The following is a 25,827-nucleotide window of genomic DNA, read 5'->3' as shown; positions in this document are numbered from 1 at the left end:
ACACCTGTAAACTCTACACAGATGCAGGCTTGATAGAAATTGGGGGGAAAGGCAGGGCTCACAGAAAGGCTTAAGGGAAGAATGGGCAGTTTTGCCAGGGCATTTTAATGTGAACAGGTTGCTACTGGATCTTAACCCTCAGAACTACCCCTTCCACCAGCCAGCCTATGAACGTGCCCGGTTCCCACACTTCCCTCAGCCCCATATAAACAAAGAAGCACCCATGCTCCCAAGTCCCTCTCCCCCTCGTCCCTATGTCTCTTCTTCGCCCTCGGCCCCCTCACACTGGCCAACTCTCCCTGTCCTGCAGCCTGAATCAAACCAGTCCCCTCACCTAAACTGCCCGCATCAGTCCCTCCCCAGCCAGCCCCTCCCACCGGCCTCTCCCACCCCACAGGCTATCCTCCGGGTCGGCCCCCCCCCGCCCAACTACTCCCTCAGTCCCCTTTAACAGGTCCAACTGCTCCGCCACCTCCCCCGCCCCAGCCCCGGGGGGGTCCCGGCCCGCACCATGGGAAAGGTTGCCAGTCACGTTCTTGCAGTAGCCGCAGCGGTAGCCGGCCTCTCCCCCGAAGTACTCAACGATGCTCGAGGAACGGTCGACCCCCGCCATCTTCCCCACGGTCCGTACTGACCCACCAGCTCAGGGCAGCGCCGTGCCTGAAACCCTACTCGCGACCCCGGGGAGCCCGGAAGCAACCGCCGTCGCCATTTTGGTTATGGGCAAGCCTGGCGAGCTTGCGTCCTCACAGGGAGGAACACAGTCATAAACTCCGCCATCTTTACTAACGGCAGCCCACGCGTTTTCCAGGAGAAACAGAGGGGCGGGTCCGTCCTCTTTACTAAGGGCACGGGAGCTTCCTCGACGAGAAGGTCGCAAGCTCCGCCATCTTTACCAAGGGCAAGTGCCGCTGAGGGAGTCCCAGTTTCCCAGCGGTATTTCAGAGCTCCGGCCCGGCCCGGTGGTGGCGGGGTGCCCAGCCTTGGTTGAGCAAGCTGGACCTCTGCCCAGACATTTGTGTACTCCGCCACAGGTAGCAGCAGGCAGAGAGGGCTGCGTCCGGCTCCCGGGCAGCCAGTGCTTGAAGATCCGGGCTGCTTGCTCGGCCTTTGCGAGAGCCGGTGTTACAGGGCTTGTTTCCAGCCCAGCCCTTTATACCTACTTACCAGTGGAGACTTTCCCTTGGACAGAGGCGCAATAGCCACACTGGTAACCCTCCTTCCAGCCTCTGTACTCCACTACGGTACAGTGCATCGTGCACGGGGGGCCTCGCACCCGGCCACGGACTGCGCCCTGCAGCGCCCCTCCACCGGGGGAAGGTCGCAGCTGCTCCGCCATGTGCACGGGCCTTATTCGACAAGCCCTCAGCCGGGACGCAGCCGGTTTACCCTTTTCGTGCATTTGGGGAGTTGGCAGGCGTGGCGCTGTCTGGGATCATAAAGCATAATAGCTGCGGTGAGGTTAGTGCTCCCGGGCGCCCTGTTCAATGCACGGGAGCTGCTCCGCCTCACGAACTTGCTCCAGGGATTGAAAATTCTCCGCTTGGGAGCCTGGGGGGGTGAAGTGTGAGGGGGTCCATGAGGCGACACAGCCTTCTCCGCGAGAACCGCTCCCTGCCAAGCTGTTTGTTCAATTACTTTCAACGCAGCAGGTATTGCCCCTGCCGTGGCACTGAGCATGAAACCCATTACTACAACCCTTTGCTAGCGAATACTCACTCAGACCCTATGCTGTGGAGCCTAAATAAAATGTTGAGTACACAATACTAGTAAATGCAGGATGATAAAAACAATATTTTTTTATATTTATTGTGGGATACACTTTAAGAACATACCTTACCAGATGTATTTTAAGGACTGAAGCCCTCTGTTACAAAAATAAAAAAGTGTCTGCCATGGAAGGTTAGAGGCATGAACTCTGCCATGATTACAAAAGAGTTTTCCCTCTTAGTAAAGCTATTTGTGAGCAAGTCAGGGGCTGTAAAGAGATGAACTTAAAATAATCAATGTACGCCTAAAATTTCACTTACTGTTTTTACAAACGTCTAAGAGCTGGGGGGGGGAGAGATGTCACCTTAACTCTGCACCTCAGTCTTCCAATACTTTTGCTGGCTGGTTGGGGTTTTTTTTCCTTCTAATGCTCTGTGTGTGTGGAAAAGGCTGTACTCTACCTATCCTACCTTTTCTAACTGGAGTTTTTGGAATTAAACTCATATTGGGCAAGGTAGGAGAAGTGGGGCACAGGAGGCAATTGAGTATAAGCAGCTTTAATTCCACATTAAAGTTTGTGTGAAATGAATTTCTCCTTCCCCCCCTTTATAAAAGTGGGACTAGTCTCTTCTCCTCCTGCAGCACCATGGGCCTCGTGCAAGCATAGAGTTCCCCCATTAGCTTCCCTCATCCCATTGCAAGGCATATGGGCTTGACCATGTCCAGTTTCACTCCCTCCAACATGGAGTATTTGTGACATACACTACCTTTTCCCATTTTCAGATCTGCATGCACTGAACATGCCTGTTTTCCTGGCCCCTGGCAATCTAAGGAGGTTCCCCATAATAGGGGAAGAAAGGAATTATAGAGTTTTCCCTGTCCTCACAGGAGGTCCACAGCTGCCACATACAAACATATCAAGCACAACACTGGCTCCCACACCTGCCACTTCTGCAAGTGTCCCTCATGTCTCTTTCCGACACTTTCTTCTCCTTTAGCAAAAGGCAATTTTCATTATAGGACCCCCTTAAAGCCTTAAACACAAAATGGTTTTCAGTATTAAATCTGCAAAAATTTTCTCCCAAACTTCAAAAAAGGGAAAGTAGGCTAGCTGGCCCCTTGAAGACAGCATAAAGATGGAGAAACTGAGCAAGATATTAAATAATGTTGACAGGGTTACACAAGGAGTCAGGAATGGAACCCAGTCTGTTGAGCCCCATTCCTGTGCTTTAACTGCAAGACCATTCTTCCTCACTTTCACCGACATGGGGAAGGATTCTCTTCAGAAACCTCAGTAACGTATATGGCACCTCCAAAAATTAAAATTAAGTGATTTGCCTACAGTAATGTAAGTGCCCCCATAAACAGCAGTTCCTAGCTCTTTCATGGACTTCAATACTAAGTGCCTTTCCTTACAAAATAACAAAACAAAACAACAAAATAACAAAATAAGCAGTGACCGGAAATTCTTATTAACAGAAGGTTGATCAATTTACTGACATTCATTCAGTCACAACCATGTGGAATTATCACATGCAAATGAAAGTACAGGGAAACTTGAAAACAGTGGTGAATGGAAGCAAGCTGGAGATTCTTGTATCACCCCTAAAGAGTAGATGAGTTCAGGGTCTTTCTGGCCTCATGGGAGACCAAGGACAATCTTCAGTCAGGAGTAGACTTACAAGTACTACCCATTCACATTTTAGTGTCCATAGATGCATCCTCCCGGGGATTCACAGACACTTCAAACCCATGAAATCTCGTCTCCTTGGTTAACAGTAACTATACATTAATATTCTAGAGTTGAGGATTGTCTTGAATGGTCTAAGATCTTTCATACATCTGGCATCAAAGAGGTGGTCTTGTGGGGCACCAACTTCTATGAGAACAGAATTGAAAACAAACTGATTTGCTCCATGCTCAGTCTCATAATTCTTCTGATAAGGTATTCTTTGGTAATGGATGGATCTCTTAGTCATTGTTTTCAGTAGAAGCAATTTTCTGTTCAAACAACAGACTGCAACAACAAGTAATGTCTCCTCTTTCCATTGAGGGATGAGGCTCCTCCGTGCCTTTCTATCACTGCCTCAATACTAAAAGTCCTGATAAAGATTAGAAGAAACAAGGAGTTGATAATCACCATGGCATCATGATCAGAGACCAATGTTTCTAAGCTCTCTGTTTATTTCCTGGATATTAGTTTAAAGAATCTCCATGTGCATGTTGCAATTGCTTTGGCCTGTCAGGAACTAGTAGCTGAAGGTAGACAGTGTCTAACAAAGCTGGTGACAGTTCCTTTTGAGCCAGTCAGTACTTATGAGCTCAGGTGGTGGTGTTTTGTTTTGTTTTTTAAATAACCAAAGACACCTCTTGTTCTAAGGATTTCACAGAAATCTCAATAGAAGAAAGTGATTACTGCTGTTTCTTCCTTACTTTTGTTCTTTTTGCCTTTATTTCATTTCCCTTTTCTTCTGATTCTTTTCCTCCTTCCCAGCCCCTCCCTCCCCCCCACAGATGTTAGTGAGTGAACACTATCCTGTTTAACTCTATTTCCCTGTGTTTTAATTCTTTTCCAATGTCCACTATCAATCTCACTCCTCGCCTCTACTCTACAGTTGCAGGTTAAATCCTGACAGATAAAACAGTTTTTTATAACAGCGTGTAGTATGAGTGAGCATTACAACATGTGGCAAAAAGTGCAAGATTTCCAAAACCAGGGAAGAATCTGCACAAAAATTGGGGAGGCAAACTGCACTAGAGGTGTAACATTTCAAGAAACTTGCAGTTTTCTCTTGTAAGGTACATCAAAACTGGAGTCCCATTCAAAACCTACTGTCTAATGAGTAGCTGAAGTGAACCCATTCAAGACTTAGGCCCCAATTCAGCAAATAACTCAAATACGTGCTTTAGTCCACTACAGTCAATGGGACCTTACCACCTGCTGAAGTGCCTTGCTGAATAGAGATAGCTTGCTGAACCAGGGCCTCAGTGCAGCACCCTGATAAAAGCAGGAAACTGTTGCATTCAACCTGCATGAGAGTTAACTCCTTCCTTGCCTAGTTCAATCTGCCTAATGCGCCAATAAATTGTCCTAAAATGTTCAAACCAGAGGCAACACTACCTAAGCTAGCAGAGGAGGTTATGATGTCAGCCAAGGTATTTCAGCACATCATGCACCGGAAAACAGAGTGCTAACGGAGAACAGCATCAGACAAAGCAGAAGAGGCAACAGTAAGTGGGTGGGAAAGAACAGAAAGGAGAAGGGAAGGGGCGGGGATCTAAACCCATCAAAAATGTCCCTCATAAGAAAGGAAGCTCTGTCTTCAGAAAAATACTGATTAAGTTATTGGCATGATGTAAGTCAACTCACTTAAGACAGAAAAGTTAAAAAGACAAAAAAAGAGAGGGGGAAGTGTTACTATCAACAGGTCTGAAACCAACAGCCTCTAAACAGGTTTCAGAGTAACAGCCGTGTTAGTCTGTATTCGCAAAAAGAAAAAAAGAGTACTTGTGGCACCTTAGAGACTAACCAATTTATTTGAGCATGAGCTTTCGTGAGCTACAGCTCACTTCATCGGATGCATGCCGTGGAAACTGCAGCAGACTTTATTACAGGTTTCAGAGTAGCATTCATCCGACGCTACACTGAGGATCAAAATCTGGCAAGTTTTGTTTCTTCCTCTGGTGTTTATATTCCATTCCATTCTCATTCCACTTCAGCTGTGACACCAACATTTTTCTAAAGCTCCCGATGAAGAGTTCTAAACCACCTTCTATTTTCTGTATACCCCACCTCCATATCAAGTACAGAGTATCAATAACAATCACTAATAACCACAAATGGAACTTAAGCTGCAGTCATGTAGTCTGTGTATTCTGGGCCATCCCTGTCTACATTTATTGTATAAAAATTTGGAAAACAGTCAACATTACAGAAGGGCTTTATTAAAGAAAATCATGATAGGATGAAAATGCCTTATGTATCATGACAACCTTTACTACTGTAAATGACATGTATAAATAAAAAGATACAATAAGCTTGTTATATAAAAAGAATCAAATTTAAACTAAACTAGTGTTCTCATCAAAAATAAATTTTTTCATACAGTATATACATATAAAACTTATCTGAATATTTTAACACACATTTTTTCCTTCATGGAACCTAACCTAGAAAAGAAATAAAGAACATTTTAAAAGACAGTTCAATATCACCTAAACCTTATTACATTGATCATTGCTCCTTCATGTACTCTGTTCCTAAAAATAAATTCCATAGATGTATTTTAAGATGCCCTTAGAATATTTTATCACTTATCAACTGTCCTTTTTAAAATTAAAAATTATATAAACTAAACCATGATCATTCACAGCATTATATTTACAATATCAGTATGAAGTTCTGAGAACCGAACAACTAGCCAGCCATAAAATGTTCAAGTACACATATTTCAACTCTTTGCTGTTTAGAAGATTTATATGCAAAGACTTTTGATCCACAAAGAATACAGTCACACTCAGGTTTTTCTACAGCACCCATCATTGTAATTAAACACTTTGCAATATCCAGAGTAATTCACCTGAATTAAAGTGGTCTTTAAAGTATACTTAAGGAAAAAACCCTAAACAAATATGCAATTTCAAGTATTTACATTAAACATATTACATTCTATGGGTTACACAAGCATTACAGGTAATTTCTCTACAATTCTTTCAAATACATACAAAATGTATGGATTGAACTATGAAGAAGTCTTCTGACAAATCAATTTAAATAAATACTTACTTTCATTTTCTTGGCTGACACCAGGAGGGGGAATCATAGGTTCTGTGATTTCAAAAGTTTCTACAATGTCCTGATCAGAGAAAATCAGAGTTTAAAAAAAAAAGTTTATTACACTACTATGACTACTTAAACACATAGGAATTAGTTGTATTAGAAATACACAGGGCATTCACATTTCAGCACTTGCTAGAATGATTAGGTCAACTTAGGGAGGAGAAGGGATGGGAGTTCCATGTGCCAAAAATCTTTTTTTTGCTACAGGTATATTTAAAAATAAACCACTTTAAGGTCTATTAGTCAAACTAAACTTCAGGTCACCAAGTTCTGCACACCCAGCCTGTGAAAAGTGGGTGCATATGTGATAGCTTTACAATTAGCACTTCACCATATGGAGCACTATCATTGTTTCATACCACCTTCAGGAACTTAGATAAGCCTGATCTTATGCACCCTAGGACATTCTTTTAAATCAAATTATGGATATGATAAATAGCAGACACATCCCTTCCCCACCTTCCCCCCGCTATGACTGAATGCCATGTAACACAGGAAAACAAACAGCAATTTGGACTGACTTCTAATATCTACATGGCCTTTATAAAGTACAGTAATTGAAAGTTATTTGTAGCTGCACAGCCTTAGATTGGAAGCAGTATAAATGTGACATGGACTGGAATGAAAATATCTATATAATATAGTGAGATATTCCATATCTCACTATAGAAAGAAACTGATTGTACCTACTAGTTTTCCGGAGTCCATAATGATCAATATGTATTGATACAAAGATGTGTACACAACTTGTCATAAGATGCATTACTTTGTGACTTCACATCATATAATAGCAGAGCTCTCCGAGACTCTTTAAATTTAAACTAAAGCAAAAGGCAGTGTCATCTATTGTACCTTCCAGTCTTGATGGCTCAAAGATATTACTGCTTGGTTCCGTACTTGGGCATTCTGGTCATTTTCTCTACCTTCTTCTTCATGTGAAGGCTCTGTTCAAAATACCACATTTTCAGGACCCATACAGTTAGAAAGGCATGTCAGGTGTTACAGTACCATTCAGGAACATCAGAATTGCCATATCAGATCAAGTCAGTGGCCCATTTAGTCCATTATTATGTCTCTGACAGGCCAGTACCAGATGCTGCATAAAAAACCAACAGTAAATATTCTCTTAACTTCAGTAGTTGGTAGTGAATTTGTGTCAAATCTGCCAGACTGTTTCAGGCAAAATATATATATTTTGCCATCTTAAAACTTCACCTATTACCACCACATTGCAGTTTCTAATCCATTACAGGATTTTACCTCACACCTCATGTTTTCCTAGTATCCTCTAAGGAAGGGTTTTGTCAATTCATGCCAACTAATTATCCTTTACTAATGACTGATGATGTGCTCAGGGAATTCTAGATTAGACACATTATCTTTTATAAGTGATGTACTTGTTTGTCCCTACAATATTACAGTCTAGGTGTTTATAATTCTGTTCTTAATTCTTGTTTTAACCAATTTTCCTGGTATTGATATAAGGCTCACTAGTCTGTAAGTCCAAGTATCTGTCACTGCCTTTTATATGACATCTGCTCCCCTCCAGTTCTCCAGCCATCCATAGCTGACTTTAGTGTATTGCATTTTTTGCTTGCCACTGTCAACTTCTCTCTTATTCTTTTAGTACTCTTGGATTAATACTATCTGGTACAGGTGACTTACTGCTCTTTATCAATTTGTTCCAGGACTAATTCTTTGTTACCTAAAAAATGAAGGTCTCATGTAGATATACCCCATTACCCTCTGTGAAAACTAAAAAGAAAATCATGTAGCTTATCCTCAATTTCCCTTTTTTTCCTTGGCATTCTAGCAGACACACCAGGCTGCCTGCTTTGCTTTTGCAGGCTTCCTGCTTTGTCTATTATGTTTAAGACTTTTGTTATTTGCAGACTATTTTCTCTTCAAATTCTCTTTGCTCTCCTAATGTTCATCTTTTTACCTACCATAATTTATACTTCTTTCCATTAGGTTCACTTGGATTAGACTTCCATTTTCTGGGTTTTTTTGGACAGGTACTTCTTTAGCCAGAATTCAGCTTCTTTTGCCAGAATCTGGGAATGGGCAACAGGGGATAGATCACCTGATGATTATCTGTTCTGTTCATTCCTTCTGGGGCACCTGGCATTGGCCACTGTCGGAAGACAGGATACTGGGCTAGATGGACTTCTGATCTGATCCAGTATGGCCGTTCTTATGTATCTTCTTAGCTCATATAGGGCCTGCTCCGCAGCCTACTCAAGTTAATAGCAATCTTTTTAGCAACTTCAGTGACCTGTATACCAAAGCCCATGCAGTCTGTGTCTGTCTGCAGAGAAAAAGGTCAAGCATCCTAACAGAACTGGCTTGAAACTAAAGTAAACTTTAAAGGACTCTTCATTTAACAAATGCAAGTTATAGTGCTTCTCTCTGTTTGCAATACTTTGAAAGTTGCATGGTCCAATCCTACAGTTACTCAAATAAGCAAGGGTTATGCTATCAGGCCTATGAAGCAGATACCACATAGGAACAGAAGCAATGCCCACTGAAGGCAATAGGTCATGGTGAGGTCTTGAGATATGAGTCCTAAATCTATTGCTTAAAAGACCTATAAACCGTCTAGATACACAAACTCTTTTGGTGCCTGAGTAATTTATATGCCTTTTAAAAAGTTAAATGTATTTTACCTATTACTGGCAGTTTGTCCTGATCCAGCTTTATTCTTGCAAAGCCATCCTAGAATGCAATACAATTTGTTTTACAATTACAGAAACTGAAACTGTTCAGATGATTTAAAATATTGAAATAGACAACAACAATTTTTTTTTAAAGGCTACACAGTTTTCATTTATTTATATGACTAACTTTGCAATGCTATATTAGTGGAAATGTACATATATTCTTGCATCAAGAATCTTAGTTATGTTACCAGAGCAACAATAACTAAGCCTCTTGCAAATACTTCCTACATATTCACAGGAGTGCAAATTTACCGTTGCTAAGGGAGACATAAGTGAACTTCCTAACATGTATCTGTAAAATCTCAATCATAACATGAATATAGTATTGACACACTTCCCTTGGTCATTTCACCACATGCATTTTAAATTGAAAATATAGTTATAGTTTTCATTATCATTTATTCATTTTCAAATTTTCTTCGCTGAATTCAAAAGAATTCCTTTCACTGATTACATACATGCCAAACTTGAATTAAGAGAGTGGGTTATCTGAGCACATAGTAGTCCTGAAAAGATTTGAGAACTGGTTTGGTTACTTTTAAACCACTGAAAAAAAAACTTTAGGCAGAGAACAAACTTGAGATATTCTAGCCCAAAGCAAAATATATAAGTGAAGTTAAGGATACAAAAATAGGGGATTTGGGATTAAAAATATGTCAACTACAGAATTAAATCCATTAAAACACATGCGCAGGAAAACATGGTCTTCTTAAGCGATTACAGGCTTTTGCACTTAAAACTCATCTTAAAAACAATTCAACTACTATTCCAATATATTCCACAGTTCTGTGACTGTCATAACTTGATTCGTTTACCAGCCGCTTCAAAGGAAAAACAAAGGAAAAAACACCATCACATTTGCATTATTCCTATTTCTTCCTGGACAATGTCATTCGGGGGAAGAATAATGCTTGGTACTCCACACTTCATGTATGAAATCAGGCAAAAGGAGCAAAGCACTTTCACAGATTAAGTGAGGATTAATTTACAAAAATATAAGCAAGAGTGTATCAATAAGTGCCCGCACAAAGTTTTAGTTCTTTAAAATGATTTACAAACAAACACTAAAAAAACCCTCAAACCACTTCCACGGGTGGTAAACGGTTGATTTCACAACCAGATGCACTGCAGGAAGCGGCGCAAACCACAGGGACTTGCTGGCCGCCGCTTCCTGCGGCTCCCATTGTCCTGCAACGGCAAACTGCAGCCACTGGGAGCTGCGGGCAGCCGTACCAATGTAAACTAACGGTCTTGCAGCCCACCAGTGGATTACCCTGACAGGCTGCGTGCGCCGCAGGTTGCCCACCACTGATCTACACAGACAACAAACTACATGGACAAGTCCACTGAATGAGTCGGTGTCAGAGCAAGGATTAGATCTCAGGAGTTTCTGGGTACAAGTCCCAGGCTCAATGCATAAACCATACTTATAAATGCAAAACAGACATTAATAAAACTAAATAAAAATCAAAAAGTGCTAAATATATTATTTAATTTTTTTAAAAAACTAAAACAGATTTTCATCCAAATGCAGCCTGAAACAACCTAGTAAATAAAAAAAGCATTGGTCACCATTTTCTAACAATACAAATGTAAAAATTAATGTTAAAAATGTATGTTAAACTATCTTAATTTAAGCAATGATGTGTATTTGTTACAGTGTAACCTCCTGTTAGCAACAAGTACTGACCAATGAAAATTAACCTTTAACACAGTAACTAAAGTAAAAATGCAAAACCAGATCAAAATTTCTGATTGCTGGTTGAAATTATAATTAAAATTGGTGATTTATATAGCTTTAATTTAAATCAGTCCACCCCAATTTTTATCTTAGGGTTCTGGTGACAATGTAAAATCCATTTATGCTTATTTGTCTTTGATTACACATCTATTAAAACTTCTCTATTAGACTAATGAAAAAAATGGGATTTCAAACACTTTGCCAATAAAATTTTCACAAATGCAAATCAGAGTTGGACTCCACAGTATCAAATCAGTGTCAAATGTTAGACCTGCATTCCCAAATCATCCTGTCACAGAAGCAAAAAATATACCACCTCACTAAAACTGTGAAAACAGCAGCTGCAATTACGGTAAATAAAAAGAAACAAATATTCTGGTTTTCTTGGATCATTCCAGTATACAAGTAAGATTTGAAGACCAAGTTACTCCTTACCCTTATAATGAAGGACACATGAAAGATGTTTTCCACAGTGCGTGCAAAAGAACTTGGATCAATCACAAAATCAAAGAAGGAAATAGGTATAGTCGCTATAGACATAAGAAAACAGTGGTTATAAAACAAATGGTATACATAAAGCTTGCAGAGATGTAAATGCTAATTTAAGAGATATAATAGTCTATGTAGGGCTTAAGCAAATTGTTATATATTTAACTGTTCTTATGTGAATTTTAATATATTTTCAAATTCTTAATGTGTAACAGGGTTTTGTTTTTTTGTTTTTTAATACACAGCGTATTACCCCTTTCTCCCCGCTACGTCCCACCTCCCCACATACACCTGAAATGAAATAAAGTAGTTAAAAATTGTCATTGTTTCATTAATTAAGAACACTCCTGCAAGATAAGTGCTAACATGCCCTACTCTGTTGGAATGGCCATACATTGGAAAGAATTAAAAAGGAAGGAAAGGGGTGGTAGGAGATCAAAAGACATGTAATTAACGGCTCTGAACTCTGCCTAGAGTCTTGTTAAAAGAAGTTTCCCAGTTATGCATCCTAAATAGACTTTTTTTTTTAAACATATGTTTTCCCTGCAAGTCTAGCTGGAGAAGATATTTTTTAAATATAGATGATCAATGCTACTAAAATGTTCTTATACAAATATATTAATATACTACTGGCAAAAGCATGTCCACAATCAGCATATTTATTACATATGCAAAAAACCTGAGAACAAAAACAAGATAAAATACTAACAATCTGTTTCCCCATTCAAATCTGAAAATTATGGATTCTGCACCCTGATCGGGATCCCAGCAACCAGGGCAAGACACGAAATGAAGCCAAAACAGCACCTCCCACCCTAAATATTAGCCTTTGAGCCTGCAGAATGTGGCTCAACGAACTATTTGTTTATTTAAAATGAAAACCGACACACCTGTCTCTGATTTTAGATTCATGACAAATTAAAAAACACAGATACATAACAGAAACAAAAACAGCAATGGGAGACCAGCGATCGAAGTGCCTGCACCCCTTTACTCCAAGCATAAAAAATAGCCAGGCACAACACACAAATATTAAACATCCTCATCTCTGCTTTGACAGAAAGCACAAACTCCACACCTTGAGTTGACAAAACCTTCAAACCCTAGCCACCTTAGCCTTCTAAACTGGTAGGCTTTTAGACTAGGTCTACACAGGGAGCTGGTGGTGATTCCCACCTCCAGTACACATATTCACACTAGCTCTCATTGAGCTAGTGCACTAAAAGTAGTAGTGTAGCCACAGTAGCAAGGGCAGTGGTGAGGCTGGTCACCCTGAGTTCACCACTGCCCATGATGGTACTAGGGCTACACTACTATTCTTAGTATGGTAGCTTGATGAGAGTATGTCTCCTCAAGCTGGGAACGTATGCAAGTATGTCTCCTCGAGCTGGTAATCACCCCCACACACACTTCTAAGTCTAAGATTACTCTTGGTTCTAGATGTCAACAAATTCAGATTATTTCCAACTAAACTGGAAAGTTGAAAGGCCCTCAAAACGCCCTGCCAATAGCGCCCTCTCAAATACCAAGTAAGCTCCAGCTTCAACACCCCTCACTACCCAAACTGTGTCAATCTCAGGTGAAGGCAGGCAGGGCCCAAGCCATTTAGGGCTTCTCAGGTCCAAATCACCACCTTTATCTCCAGCCAGAAGCAAATAGGCGGCCAATGCAAATTCCAAATACCGTCACTGCATGTTTGCAGCAAGACACCTGCTTAAGAAGTGAAGAGCTGCATTCAACAGTAGCTTCCGTTTTAGCAAAACTAAAGATGTAGCCCCATGGAGGGCATACGGCTTAATCTTGAGATGACAAAAGCACGTATCACAATAGAAAGGCCTGTATAAATCATAAAAGGTTGCAACCTCCTGACTAGACAGATTATAAAATGCAGCCCTAGTTATTAAATCATCATTTATTAGGCCCTATGGTGGTGTCCCCTGAATAGATATGTGGACACAGTCGGCAATGGGCTTTGTTGCAAGGAGAGGTTCCTGGGTTAGTGGTTCTGTTGTGTGGTTGCTGGTGAGTATTTGCTTCAGGTTGGGGGGCTGACCACTCAACCACACAAAAGAACCACTAACCCAGGAACCTACCCTTGCAACAAAGCCCGTTGCTGACTGTGTCCACATATCTATTCAGGGGACACCACCATAGGGTCTAATCACATCAGCCACACTATCAGAGGCTCGTTCACCTACACATCTCCCAATGTGATACATGCCATCATATGCCAGCAATGCCCCTCTGCCATGTACATTGGTCAAACTGGACAGTCTCTACGTAAAAGAATACACAAATCAGACGTCAAGAATTATAACATTCAAAAACCAGTCGGAGAACACTTCAATCTCTCTGGTGACTCGATTACAGACCTAAAAGTGGCAATTCTTCAACAAAAAAACTTCAAAAACACACTCCAACGAGAGACTGCTGAATTGGAATTAATTTGCAAACTGGATACAATTAACTTAGGCTTGAATAGAGACTGGGAGTGGATGCGTCATTACACAAAGTAAAACTATTTCCCCACCTTTATTCCCCCCCTCAACCTCCCACTGTTCCTCAGACGTTCTTGTGAACTGCTGGAAATGGCCCACCTTGATTATCACTACAAAAGGTCCCCCTCCCCCCCCCCGCGCTCTCCTGCTGGTAATAGCTCACCTTAAGTGATCACTCTCGTTACAGTGTGTATGGTAACCCCCATTGTTTCATGTTCTCTATGTATATAAATCTCCCCACTCAGTATTTTCCACTGAATGCATCCGATGAAGTGAGCTGTAGCTCACAAAAGCTTATGCAAATAAATTGGTTAGTCTCTAAGGTGCCACAAGTACTCCTTTTCCTTTTGCGAATACAGACTAACAAGGCTGCTACTCTGAAACTGGTCATTTAGCAGTAAGGTATTCCCTAGGAAATATCCCATCCTCTTCCATCCTCTGACTTCACCACCTCAACCAAGATTCACAATCATCATTGCTGTGTACAGTATTAAATTATTTAAAACTTCTATTCTGTGTCTGTAAAAAAATATAGTCTTTTGTCTGGTGAAAATTTTTTTCCTGGAACCTAACCCCCCGCTATTTACATTCATTCTTATGAGGAAATTGGATTCACTTAGCATCGTTTCGCTTAAAGTAGCATTTTTCAGGAACATAACTACAACATTAAGTGAGGAGTTACTGTACGTCAAAGAAATCCATATGCTGTGAAAACTGTCACATCATAACAATCCAAATAATAATAATCTTAACCAAAAATGAAAGATTAAATACAGTTTGATAATGAATAGACTCTCAACACCAAGGACTAGTTTCTAGAACACAGGCCCCACAAAACACACTTCCTTAAGGCAAACTGGAATTTTGTCCTCCCTTAACAGAGGGAGTATCAATTCCCATCTGCGAAGGATTCCGTTTTTCCCCCACTGGCCTTCACTAGCCAAGGCAATACACAAGTCATGGAAAAAAAGTTGTCTCAACACATCCAAAATCTCATAAGTGATGCTGGCTGAAATTCAAGTAGAGCCCTAATTAATGTCCGCTCAAAAACTTATTGTGGATGAGGTCTCACAACTGTTTGCATATGTGCTCAATTAACTTCGTGCAATATCATCAGTTAGATGATAGGCTGCTGTCACAGTTACCTGTTTAAAAAAAAAAGGACTGAAAGAACCTTTCTAATACCCTATTTTTGACTAGAGTCAAGAGATTAGTTTAACTGGTTCACTGTCATATTTCTCGAACAGCCTCCATCAGTTTCAGCAGAACCCAAGCTTACATTTAAAAATATCAAGTTTCTAGTCCTTATTGTTCCAAATGTCAACTGAAACCATGTTTTTCTGAGTCTGCAGAGAGAAACAACAGCTCCTCAGGCTAAATGCTGCAATTGCAGGCCATAAATGCAGTACAATCGCTGTGGAGACCGCACAGAGACAAAATTTAGAATGTGGCCAGAGTTCAAGTCTACAAGCCTAACCTCCTCACCAGCAAAGGAGGACACACTGGAACCTTGGATTCTAGACACCATTAATTACTAATGTAGTAACTGAGTTTCATTCCCTAGCTTCCAAAGTGTAATCTATATAGCATATTACACCTCCCTGTTTAGTGCAAATTTTAGCTAAACTGGAGGCACACTTACGATCATCTTGAAAATAGCTCTGCAACAATCCCAAGATCCTCTCTACTTCTTTTTCTGTGGCTTCCTGATGAGACTCCTCCATTTTCTTCAACTGAAAAAAAATATCAAGAATCATGCATCTATCCTGGTGTAAGCCAACATTACAGAGAAAAAACATTTTTCTACATTTTTTTTATCATATTCTTTTAGTGACAAGTTTTAGTACTAAGCAGTGTGGAAGTATAACATTGTATAAGTATAGCGTTGTATAAGGGGACATGCTGGATACATTGTATATGAGAGGGCATGCCAAAATATGTTACAAAGTATCTGAGGGAGCACATGTAGGGACAGTTAGCTTTTGAATGGAGAAGCAATTAAGATAGAGCCAGCACATCTAAGAAGCAGGCATCAGAATGGAAGGTGTGAAGGGCAATTAGTTAAGTTAACTGGAAGCTGTTAAAGGAGATTGTTAAGGGTGGCAGGTAATTGAAGATATGTGACTGGTCTCAGGGATCTCGAAGGGTGGTGACTAAAATCTTTTTTCTTCTTTTTTCTGTAACTTCTCTGTAACTTGTTCTCCAAAAACTGTATAAATTAAGAGACACAAGCCCCACTCGGGGGGCTCACTTCTAAATGTATTAGCAGAGCAGCTTTGCTAATAAAACAGAGTGGTCAGATAAATTGTGAGTCTGAGTCAAACTTTGACAGCAGAAAGAAAACATCAGCTCTGAATTGTTGCATTTGGCTATAAAAAACAGAAGACAGAGTAATAAAAGGCTGCTGTCATGGAACATAATATGCATAACATACTTGACTATGTCAAATGCCTGGAATCTATTTATCTGAAAGACTACCCTTCTCTCTTTGCCACATCTGCCATGCACAGTGGCACCTGAACTGCAGCCCCACTTATTTAAGAAAGGAGACAGTTAGCCGCTGCTTTGGAAACTTACTCCCGCTCTTCCAATCCAGCTCAAGAGTTCCAGTTTATCAATTTCCAGGACTTATTGTAAGGACCATTTGTTTTTCCTAGTTGTGAGGAATTGGGAGGATTCTGCTGGTGCATAAACTTCTAAAACCTTAAAAATCAGTTTGGGGGGTTGGGGGGCTTGTTATTACTAAAATGGACAGTTACTTAAGGTTTTCTTTAACCTATGTTGATAAAAAGGCCAGACATTTACTTAAGAAAAATCATGACAGGTTTGAAATTACTCCTAACAGGATATTAATGAGATAATGTGATTTTGCAGATCTGTCTTATCCATAATAAAGAGAGGCATACTAAAGCAGCAGTGGCAAAACAAAACCAATTTGGAGGAATAAGAACATCTCCCTGGAATCCAAACCGAAACTGCTGCACGCATTGGTCATATCCATTTTTCAGTATGTGTGCAAGACACGGACCTTTACAGCAGAACTTGAACGGAAAATACAGGTAGCAGAGATGAGATATTTCCGTAAAATCCTGGGCATCTCCTACTTGGACCACATCACCTAAGTCTCCCAAAGTTGTGAAAAATCCACAACCCTGAGAGATGTAGTTAAGACGACCTAACCCCTGTTGTAGACAGCACAAGGTCATTGGAAAGATTCTTCCATGAACCTAGCTACCACCTCTCTGGGTGGTGGATTAACTACAGCAACGGGAGAATCCCTCACCACTGCGGCTGTGCCACTATAGCGTTTTAAGTGCAGCCATAGTGGTAGAGAAAACAGATAATTCACAAACTAAAAAAGTGACTTAGGATAGCTATGCTGTCAAAAATGATTATTAAAAATATTACTTTACAAACCTGAGCAGGCATTGCCCTTTTTTCTTCTGTTCCTGCTTTCCTTTTCTGCCTCTCAATCCGTTGCCTTGCTACAGGAGGATCAGCCTTGAAGGATCCCAACCTAACCCAAGTAGAAAAGTAGCATGAATGTATGTAAACTACTTTACTAGAGAATATATTGAGCAGTTTGTTTGCTGGGTTAAGATGGAAAATAATGCTAGGAAACTGAACATGAAGCTTCTAATATGTACTATGATTCCTATAAACTGCCACCACTAATGGTTCTGTGAATTACAATTTGCAATCAGCTTTGCAACAGTATAAATCAATACAATGTTAAATGCATTATTTTATTCCAAGTTTTTTTTAGTAAAATAAATTAAAATCTATTTGTCATAGAGACATGACATTTTTTATATTAACTAGTAACACTGAATTTATATCTTCTTTAAACTGAGCTTTTGGGGTAGTCCATGCTTCTTTTTCTGAAAATAGTCCAATTTTATATTTTTTCTCTGATCATTTGTTTAATTTTTACAGTTGTAAGCCTGTAGCTATGAACATGTTAACTTCGCCTTTTGAAACAAAACTCTCAGAATAGGGCATAGTATGTTCAATGGACTGAAAAATGGATATAGATCTAATTTCTTAAAACATGGGTTCTAATTCAGGGCACTTTAATAGATACCAAAAATTCAGTACTTTGTCAATATTCACACTTTGCCATAGGAAACCTAACCTTCTATAGAAGAAGGGTTTAGCTAAAGGTCCAGACTCAACTATTTAGAGAGAAATCAAAGTTAGACTTTCTTCCATTCAATATCTTTGATCATTTCCAGTATAATGTTTGAATAAAATTACCCTCAGCACTTTGTTGGTACTTTTAAAACACAAAAACTATCTGAGATTTCAATAGTAAACTAGCTACTAGTCTTCCTAACATATCAATCATCTGTTATTACAATCCATTATTATAATCCAGTGTGTTAGACCGTATGATCATGTTTACAACCACTTGCAACAGTTACTTGTAGTACAAGTGGTATAGCTGGTTGAGGCCTTCAAATACTTCAGTCTTTTATCAGAGTTGAAATTCTACTTGTAGGGGGGAAAACCTGCATTAGCAGGGACAGGATGATCAAACTGATCTTTTTCATTTAAATTGGGATCTATCACAGGGTGAGCTGGGACTGTCTGAAGTTAACGCCGGGCTTCTGGGCCTGAGTCAGGTAACCAAGGATCATTTGACAGCAGCCCGGAGGCAGCACCTCATAAGAGTGCCTCTTCACACAGAGGAAAACTTGCATGGAGCACAAAGCCTCTCCAGCAGTAGAGCCAGGAAAGGAGAAGTGTGGGGATGATTTCCAGGATTCAGATTATTTCCTAGGAAAAGCTGAGAAAAGCAGGAAGTACTGGGAGGCTCTCAAACTACAGAATCCTGCAGAGGATTACATGGTGCTCAGGGAGACAGATCAGGATAGACACACAATCAGGTAGGAGGTCTGGGAGCAAAGCCCACAAAGTGCTTTACAGGGCCTGGGGAAGGCCTAAGGAGGAGAGGAGGACTCTCCTGTGACTTTGGCTTTCAGAGGTTTTCAGAGGATGGCACTGTAGGGCAGAAAAGACTAGGTAAAGGAAATTTTGAGATCTTACTGTCCAGTGGAAGAACTGTTTGCTTCAGAAGAGTGAAAAAAATGGTTCATGTTCATTCTGTGTTACTACTTCATAAACCAGACCCCGAAAGGACAATGTTATTTGAAATGCCTGGGTGAACATGAGTTCATCTAGGTGGGAGAAGGGCACAACTCAGTGTGCAGTGACGCAACTGCCATGCCAGGAGAGACCTCTGCTGTGGACTGCAGCCAGACTCCCAAGTTAATCTCTTCTCTCAAATACAGTGCACTACCTAAACATTGATAAGCTAAGGGTCAGTCCTTTTGAAAACTAACTTGAATTAGGCCATGTTGCACTTCAGCATACATGATCATTTTCCTTGAATATACTTACATGTAGTGAAAAGAAGGAGATCTTCTGAAATATCTTTCTGCTTCTGCTCCCAGTTTATGCCAGGCATTATTAGGTAAAAATCCATGAGCAATGCTCTCATCATCACTATCATTTTCTTCTCCTTCTAGACGATTTAGGCCCATAAATGTTAGCTATTGGGGGTGGGGGGGGGGGAGATATTGCATCTAAATTTCACTTAAAGCAAAGTCAATGGCTACTTATTTCTAAGATATTGCATTATAATGTATACCCTACTTGAATACTGCAAGAATCGCTTACTTTTTTTCCAATTACAGTAAAAAAAACAAAAAAGAACTAAGTTAAAGTCGACATATAGAAACATGAATTACCTAATGAAAGAAAGACACTGTCAATTGCTACTGAAACAAAAATTCAAATATTTAGATATGTCTTCCCAAATTGTACTAAAAAGGAAAAAAATCCACATTTTAAAAATTATACAATAATTCACTAAATATTATATGAAAGAATGATTGGTCTTGGTCCAACATCTTACTGGTCTTATCACAAAAAAAGAAACTGGTATGTTCCTTCTTGGAACATAGCAGTTTCTCTTAATTATAGTTTCTCATTTGTCTATCCTCACCCCCACTGTATAATTTTTAGGCCTCAATCCTGCAATAAGCTCTACACAGGTAGCCCATTCAGCCCTATGGAAGCCCCACTGAAGTCAGACATCTACGTGGGTGAAGGCATCTGCCTGAACAGAGTTTATTGCAGAACTGGGACCTGTAGCCCCGATTCTGCTAAGATTTAGGCATAAAGTTATGACCAGTTTGTGAGTAGTTCCATGAAATCAATGGGACCTAAGGCAGTTATCAATTCTCTTTTTCAGACTGCCAGCACGAGGCTGTTTAAAGAGACACTGCCTCACGGCTGTCTTCAACATGACAGCTTTCCTGCATTTCAGAGGACAGGAATTGAAGTGTCCTCCTGCATAGCAGCAAAGAGTGATGCTGTGCTATCTACTATCTTACTTATCATATGTTCTCCAGAAGTTCAGTTGCCAGTTATAACTTCAGATACCTGTATTTTTACCCATAAACTAAATATCTATGCAAACGGATGGTTATGAATGGTGCTAGAAAGACAACACAAGTCCTCTATTCATTTGCAAGCTTTCTTCCATTGCCCAGTGCGTGTTAAACTTGTCTTTGCATAGCTATATCTAAGAATGAGAGTACAGTTTCGCCTCTGCCTTCATACAATCCATGACCGCTATGCCAGCAAGTGTGGAAGTTACTGTTTCTTAACTTTACAATGCAATTAAAAGCACACAGTTTCTGAACATACCACATTTTGGGACAACTGAACACATTTCAAGTACCGTATAAACATCACATGCCTCTTCCCCCTTTAGCCAATAATAAGCAATGGAACCTAATTCTCTTGTACAACAAAGCTACACCTTTGACAAAAAGTTGCAACTCCTCAGTAGGCTACTTGTAACAGCTTATAATAAGAAAATGAAATTGGCTTTTGCTCCAATGTCAGCGCAAACTGGCACTTTTTAGCCAGAGTATCAAGAAATAAAACAGGAGATCTTCAAAACTGCCAATAAGATTCAGATATCGAAGTCCCACTGAAAATCACAGCTTTGGTTAAAATAGGAATTAGTGCATGTAATAGAAAAAAGAACAGCAAACATTGGTTTTGAAAAGCTATACCTTCAAAACAGCAAACAGCAGATTTCTTTTCTTTACTAAATACACTATTGTAAAGAACCTCATTCAATTCACTGCTGTGAAAAATCATTTGATGCAGTAAGACGCTGATCCTGTAACATTTGGAGTCTAAATTTGTATAGCTACATTTCCTTTATTAAAACTGTAGATTCTAAATGTAGCCTTTAAAACAACTATTGTAGATTGAGCAGAAACTTAGAATAAACTTCTAGACTGCTTGCAAAAAAAGTTAAAGAACCTCATGAAATTATGCTAAGTTTTAATGCAACAGCAGTGTTTTGTCTGAAATCTTCAAACCCCAGTTTCTTTTCCCCTTCTATTACATATAGGGCAATCTCAAGCCACATTTTAACAAGTCAGCAGTTTTTAACTTACTAAATCTTCAGCAAATGCTGGCAAGTCAAATACTGTCATTTCAGAGTGTAACTCATTTGCTTTCTCCTTTCCTAGATTTGATGCCAAAACAAGGAACTGGGCATCCAGAGCAGCCTCCCTTGCCTGGGAAACTGTTATGGAAAAAGAAAGATGTATGTTAGCAAAATACAATTGTCTAAATGTGATAAAGTATACACTACACTAACTCTAAAATCAGAGCTAATGTGCTTTGTAAGTCAATTTCTGAAGATCAAACCATTCCTTTTATTGTACAGACTGCTCTAAAAGAAAACGTTTGCCAATTCTGCAAATAGCAATCACTGCCAATAGGAGGCATGAAACACTGTCAAGCCATCATTAAAGTAAAATTACATTTTCTTCCCCAATATATTTACTTAAACAACATTAGTTTTTACACTATTTTTTCACTCCTGTTGCACTGCAGAGCCAAGATACAGAAGTATAAATAAACTGTTGTATTTTTAGCTATAAACCTAAATTTATTAAAGGGGAGTTTCCTGGCTGCTTTGTTTGTTGCCTTTTTTTAAGTGTAGTGAGGTCTGCTCAAGCAGTTCCATCTTCATTTCAATTTATTAAAGAACTGTACTGCTATATTTTAGTGTTTTCATATAGTACTTGGACCTGAATTTGATTCCCATAATTTTTTTTATTTTGAGTATCACATCAGTAGCTTTGAGGTTCAAAGCAAAAATTTCTGAAATAGACTGTGGGATTAACTTTACCTCCACTGAACAATTTATTGGCTTCTTGTAGCGCATCTGTCAAACTATTGCTTTTTGAACTCAGCATATCCTCACGATTCTCTGGGAAAAAAGAAAACAACAAATAAATGAAATCTTAAATTAAACATGTACACATCAAAAAATAAACACCTATAGCCTTAAGCATAAGTAGCTAACAGTGCTTGACGCTAAATCTCACCAAATTTAAAGTACTCCAAATCTGTTTTTAGTACTTTTTACAGTGAGCATTTATGTAGGCCCTGATCCTGCAAACGTTTATGCCCATGCTTAACTTTAAGCATACGGGTAGTCCCACTGAAATCAACGGGACTATTCGCATGTTTACTGCTAAGTACTTGCAGATCAAAACAGTAGCACTTGTCACTGCAGATAGTAGGACTATTTCAGTACTGTAAAATGAATGTTTCAATAAAAAGAGTTCCCATTTATAGAATGAGACTCAGAAATGCAAAAGCTAGGATTTCCCCCACAAGCCCTAAAGTGATTACAAACCATCCACAGTATATTTCTGGCATGTGGACATTTTTAAAAAGCTCCAAAATTAAGAAGTAGATCTTAATCTTATATGTAATTTGCTGATCATTCCAATTAAAATATCCTGTTCTAAGTCAAAGTAGTTACCAGAGCTCATGAGAGTTATGCCATATGTCATTTGTCTTACACATTTAAACATCACCAATTAGGGACCTCTATAAAAACATGCAAGGTTGTACAGCACAATGGGGTCATGGTCTATGACCAACACTCCTAAACACTATACAATAATACATATAATAATAATAAAGGTTGTTTCATTTCTAGACATCACTAGGTTAAAACAAACAACTACATTTATTTAGATTAATAAACATCGACACAATGGGAATATTTGAATGCCTGATTCTATATGACTACTCACAGCAGCATAGTGTTCAAGTGGTTTGAGCACATGCATCCAGCTCTTAATACACTTTTCCAAAGCGCTGGTGTTTTTCTTGATAAGTGTATTATTAAACATCTTATAACACTAGTTATAAGTTATAGTTGAGTTATTCTAAAACTGAGTTGCAATTTCATGTAAAAATTATGTAAATTAAGCAAGTCAGAATGAGATGGAAGATTTTCGGGGGGATTGGGAAGGGGGGACAGGGGGAACAAAAACAAAAAAAAGACAAAAAATACCAGGTGCTGCTGGAATTATTATTGATGACTTAGTAGTCAAGCACTCTTACAAGTCAGAAGAATAGTGACAAAGGGACATCACTGATGACTGTACACATAGGGGAAACAGAGATCATAGAGGTAAAATACAGGTCATAAGCACTGGTGATCACTGAAAACCCCATGGACCCTTTTGCAAATTGTAGGATAGTGTTCTGGTTTAGGTCTATTCTGGCTATGATTCTTCCGTACTTTCTGGTAAAAATATCATATCTTCATCTGTGCACTGCGTTGCTGTACACTGATAAGGACTTTCCATATCTCATCCCAAAAATCCTAAAGCACGAAGTCTTAACATTGCTTTAATACAGTTTTATATGGAATTATGGTGACCACATAGTGATTACTAAACTTCTCATGTCTCTGACCAACTATCCTTCTACATTTTAACATTAAAAATGTGATGACAAAAGTTGTTTTTAATTCAAAGATAAAAGTCTACTAAATAGGCCATCACCTCAAATTGCTAAATTTATACTCGTTTCAGAGTAGCAGCCATGTTAGCCTGTATGCCTCCCTCAATTGGGCCTTGGCAGCAAAAAAGGATGCAACACATTTACAGCAAATTTTCAAACTTGGATGTCTAAAACGAGATGTTAAATAAATATTTAGGTGCCTAAATTTCAAAAATGTCAAACACCCTCAACTCCTGCAACAGATTGTCTGGTTATCCAGCACCTATGAAGGTTAAACCACTTAAGTGCCCAAAATTTGGCAATGCTCACTCATACAATTCAGGAGGAGAGACGATCCTTTAAAGAACCCGGTAAAGTGTTTTCCCTCTGGAGAGGAAGAATTCTGCTGTGACGTTAGTCTCCATCATCCGAAGACCAGCACCAGCTTCAGCCCTAGCTCTCTATAAGCCTCCCAGTGAGTAGGGCACAGGCCGTTTGTCCTGGGCGGGGCAGTCTCCTGCAGCTGCATCAAGCACGACGGAGACAGCTGCAGCTCTGCGGCAGGGCTAAGTCTCTGGCTGCCGCAGGGAGACCCCAGCGCTATCATCGTCGTTACTATTTGTATTACCCTAGCGCCCAGGAGCACCAGCCACTGCCCAGGACCGCACTGTGCCAGCCCCGTACGAACACAGATCACCCTCCCGGACCCCAGGGCCGGGGCGATCCCCAGGCTTACGCTGCACTCTGTTGATCAGCTGACGATACTGCTGCCGGAGCATCCTCCTGTCCGTGTGGTCCTCATCAGGCTCGGCCCTCTCGCTGCCCTGCCCGGACTCCTCTTCCGACTCCGCTTCCTCCCCGTCACCCGCTTCGTTCGCAGCCTCCGGGGGGCCCTGACGGCCTGGGCCTCCCGCCAGCCTGCGCTGCTGGTGCTCGGGCACGGCCCCGTTGCGAGAGGTGGACGGGAAAGGCTGGCGGTGGCTGCGGCCCGAGTCCGGGCCCCGGGCCTGGAGGGAGTCGCCGCCGCTTCCAGCGTCTTCAGACATCGCCGCTGCGGGCGGGGCAGAAGGAGAGCGTGAGCCGCGGGCGGCCCTACGCCTTCCTCACTCCCCCGGCCTCCTTCAGGCTCGGGCCTTGCCCCATCCCATCCCCCCTCCGGGGGAAACACCTCCTCAAACCCTCCCGCTCCGCCGGGCTCTCACCCCTCAACGCGCTGGGCCCCGCGTACCACTGGCGCCCTGAGCGTCATGCGTTGTTAGGACTCCCACGACGGCGAAGCGCGAGGGCCAAAGCGCGAAGCCAATGGAGGGCGGGGAGAGCGAAGAGGAAGCAACTCGCCCTAGGGGTATGTGTAGCGCCGGCGGCGTCCCCTTCTGCCTCCGTCTCTCAGTATCTGCAGCGCCCCCTGGCGTGTGGGAGGCACACGACGCTCAGGGAGCCGCTGAAGCGCCTCTGAGGGGTGAGAACGGAGGGTGTTTCTGCTCAGCGGGGGCGGGGTGCTGACGCTGCCCTGAGCGCCGGGGAGACACGGGGCACCTCGCTGTAGTTCTTCTTTTACATTCCCCCTCACCTCATCTCTCTTTAAAACCTGGAAATTAACTGCAGGGCCCACGCTTCATGCCAAATGATGGGTGCAAACCGGCCGCACCAGGCGGTGCTCGAAGGAAGCTGCAGGTTTGCCCACGGTCCTGGTGCGTGACCGTGTTCAACGCACCGTGTGGTTTGACAGCCGGTGCAATCGGCGGCAGGGCACTTCCCTACCTTGTTCATAGCACGGTAGTGTAGATATGTAACTGTCGCACTATCTGCTCCTGGACCCAGACCCTGTACTGCTAGGAGCCCTACAAAAAGATGGTCCCTGCTCCCAGGAGCTTACAGTCCGATGAAGTGAGCTGTAGCTCAGGAAAGCTCATGCTCTAATAAATTGGTTAGTCTCTAAGGTGCCACAAGTACTCCTTTTCTTTTTGCGAATACAGACTAACACGG

At 41.0% G+C, this 25,827-nt stretch overlaps 2 protein-coding genes across 9 annotated transcripts in view; both read right to left on the bottom strand.

The window, feature by feature from the left end:
- ATE1 (arginyltransferase 1) overlaps positions 1–1,760 on the bottom strand; it is a 181,861-nt gene extending 180,101 nt beyond the window's left edge. For 2 of the 8 annotated variants that reach the window (XM_084633132.1, XM_084633133.1), the window contains exon 1: positions 1,168–1,759. In XM_084633132.1, the coding sequence (XP_084489258.1) occupies positions 1,168–1,402 (235 nt within the window). In that variant the 5' untranslated portion in view covers positions 1,403–1,759. Of the gene's footprint in view, positions 1–510; positions 1,147–1,167 lie in introns of those variants that run through there. The other 6 variants (XM_084633135.1, XM_084633134.1, XM_084633129.1 and 3 more) reach the window with 5 other exon arrangements.
- A 3,468-nt stretch (positions 1,761–5,228) lies between these two features.
- NSMCE4A (NSE4 homolog A, SMC5-SMC6 complex component) lies at positions 5,229–25,189 on the bottom strand. Its single transcript, XM_084634682.1, has 12 exons — positions 25,044–25,189; positions 24,578–24,892; positions 22,226–22,306; positions 21,483–21,613; positions 19,402–19,553; positions 17,416–17,515; positions 15,641–15,731; positions 11,447–11,541; positions 9,217–9,265; positions 7,403–7,494; positions 6,497–6,566; positions 5,229–5,880 (listed from the first exon to the last, which is right to left on the bottom strand). The coding sequence occupies exons 2-12, from the start codon at positions 24,885–24,887 to the stop codon at positions 5,876–5,878; spliced, it is 1,176 nt and encodes a 391-aa protein (XP_084490808.1). The 5' UTR covers positions 24,888–24,892; positions 25,044–25,189; the 3' UTR covers positions 5,229–5,875.
- Positions 25,190–25,827: the final 638 nt, after the last annotated feature.

Source organism: Lepidochelys olivacea, assembly GCF_965140295.1.
Source record: "Lepidochelys olivacea isolate rLepOli2 genome assembly, chromosome: 7".
Classification (NCBI taxonomy): Eukaryota; Metazoa; Chordata; order Testudines; family Cheloniidae; genus Lepidochelys; species Lepidochelys olivacea.
Note: the sequence above shows the minus strand (reverse complement) of the source record. Positions and strands in the feature narration are given on the sequence as shown.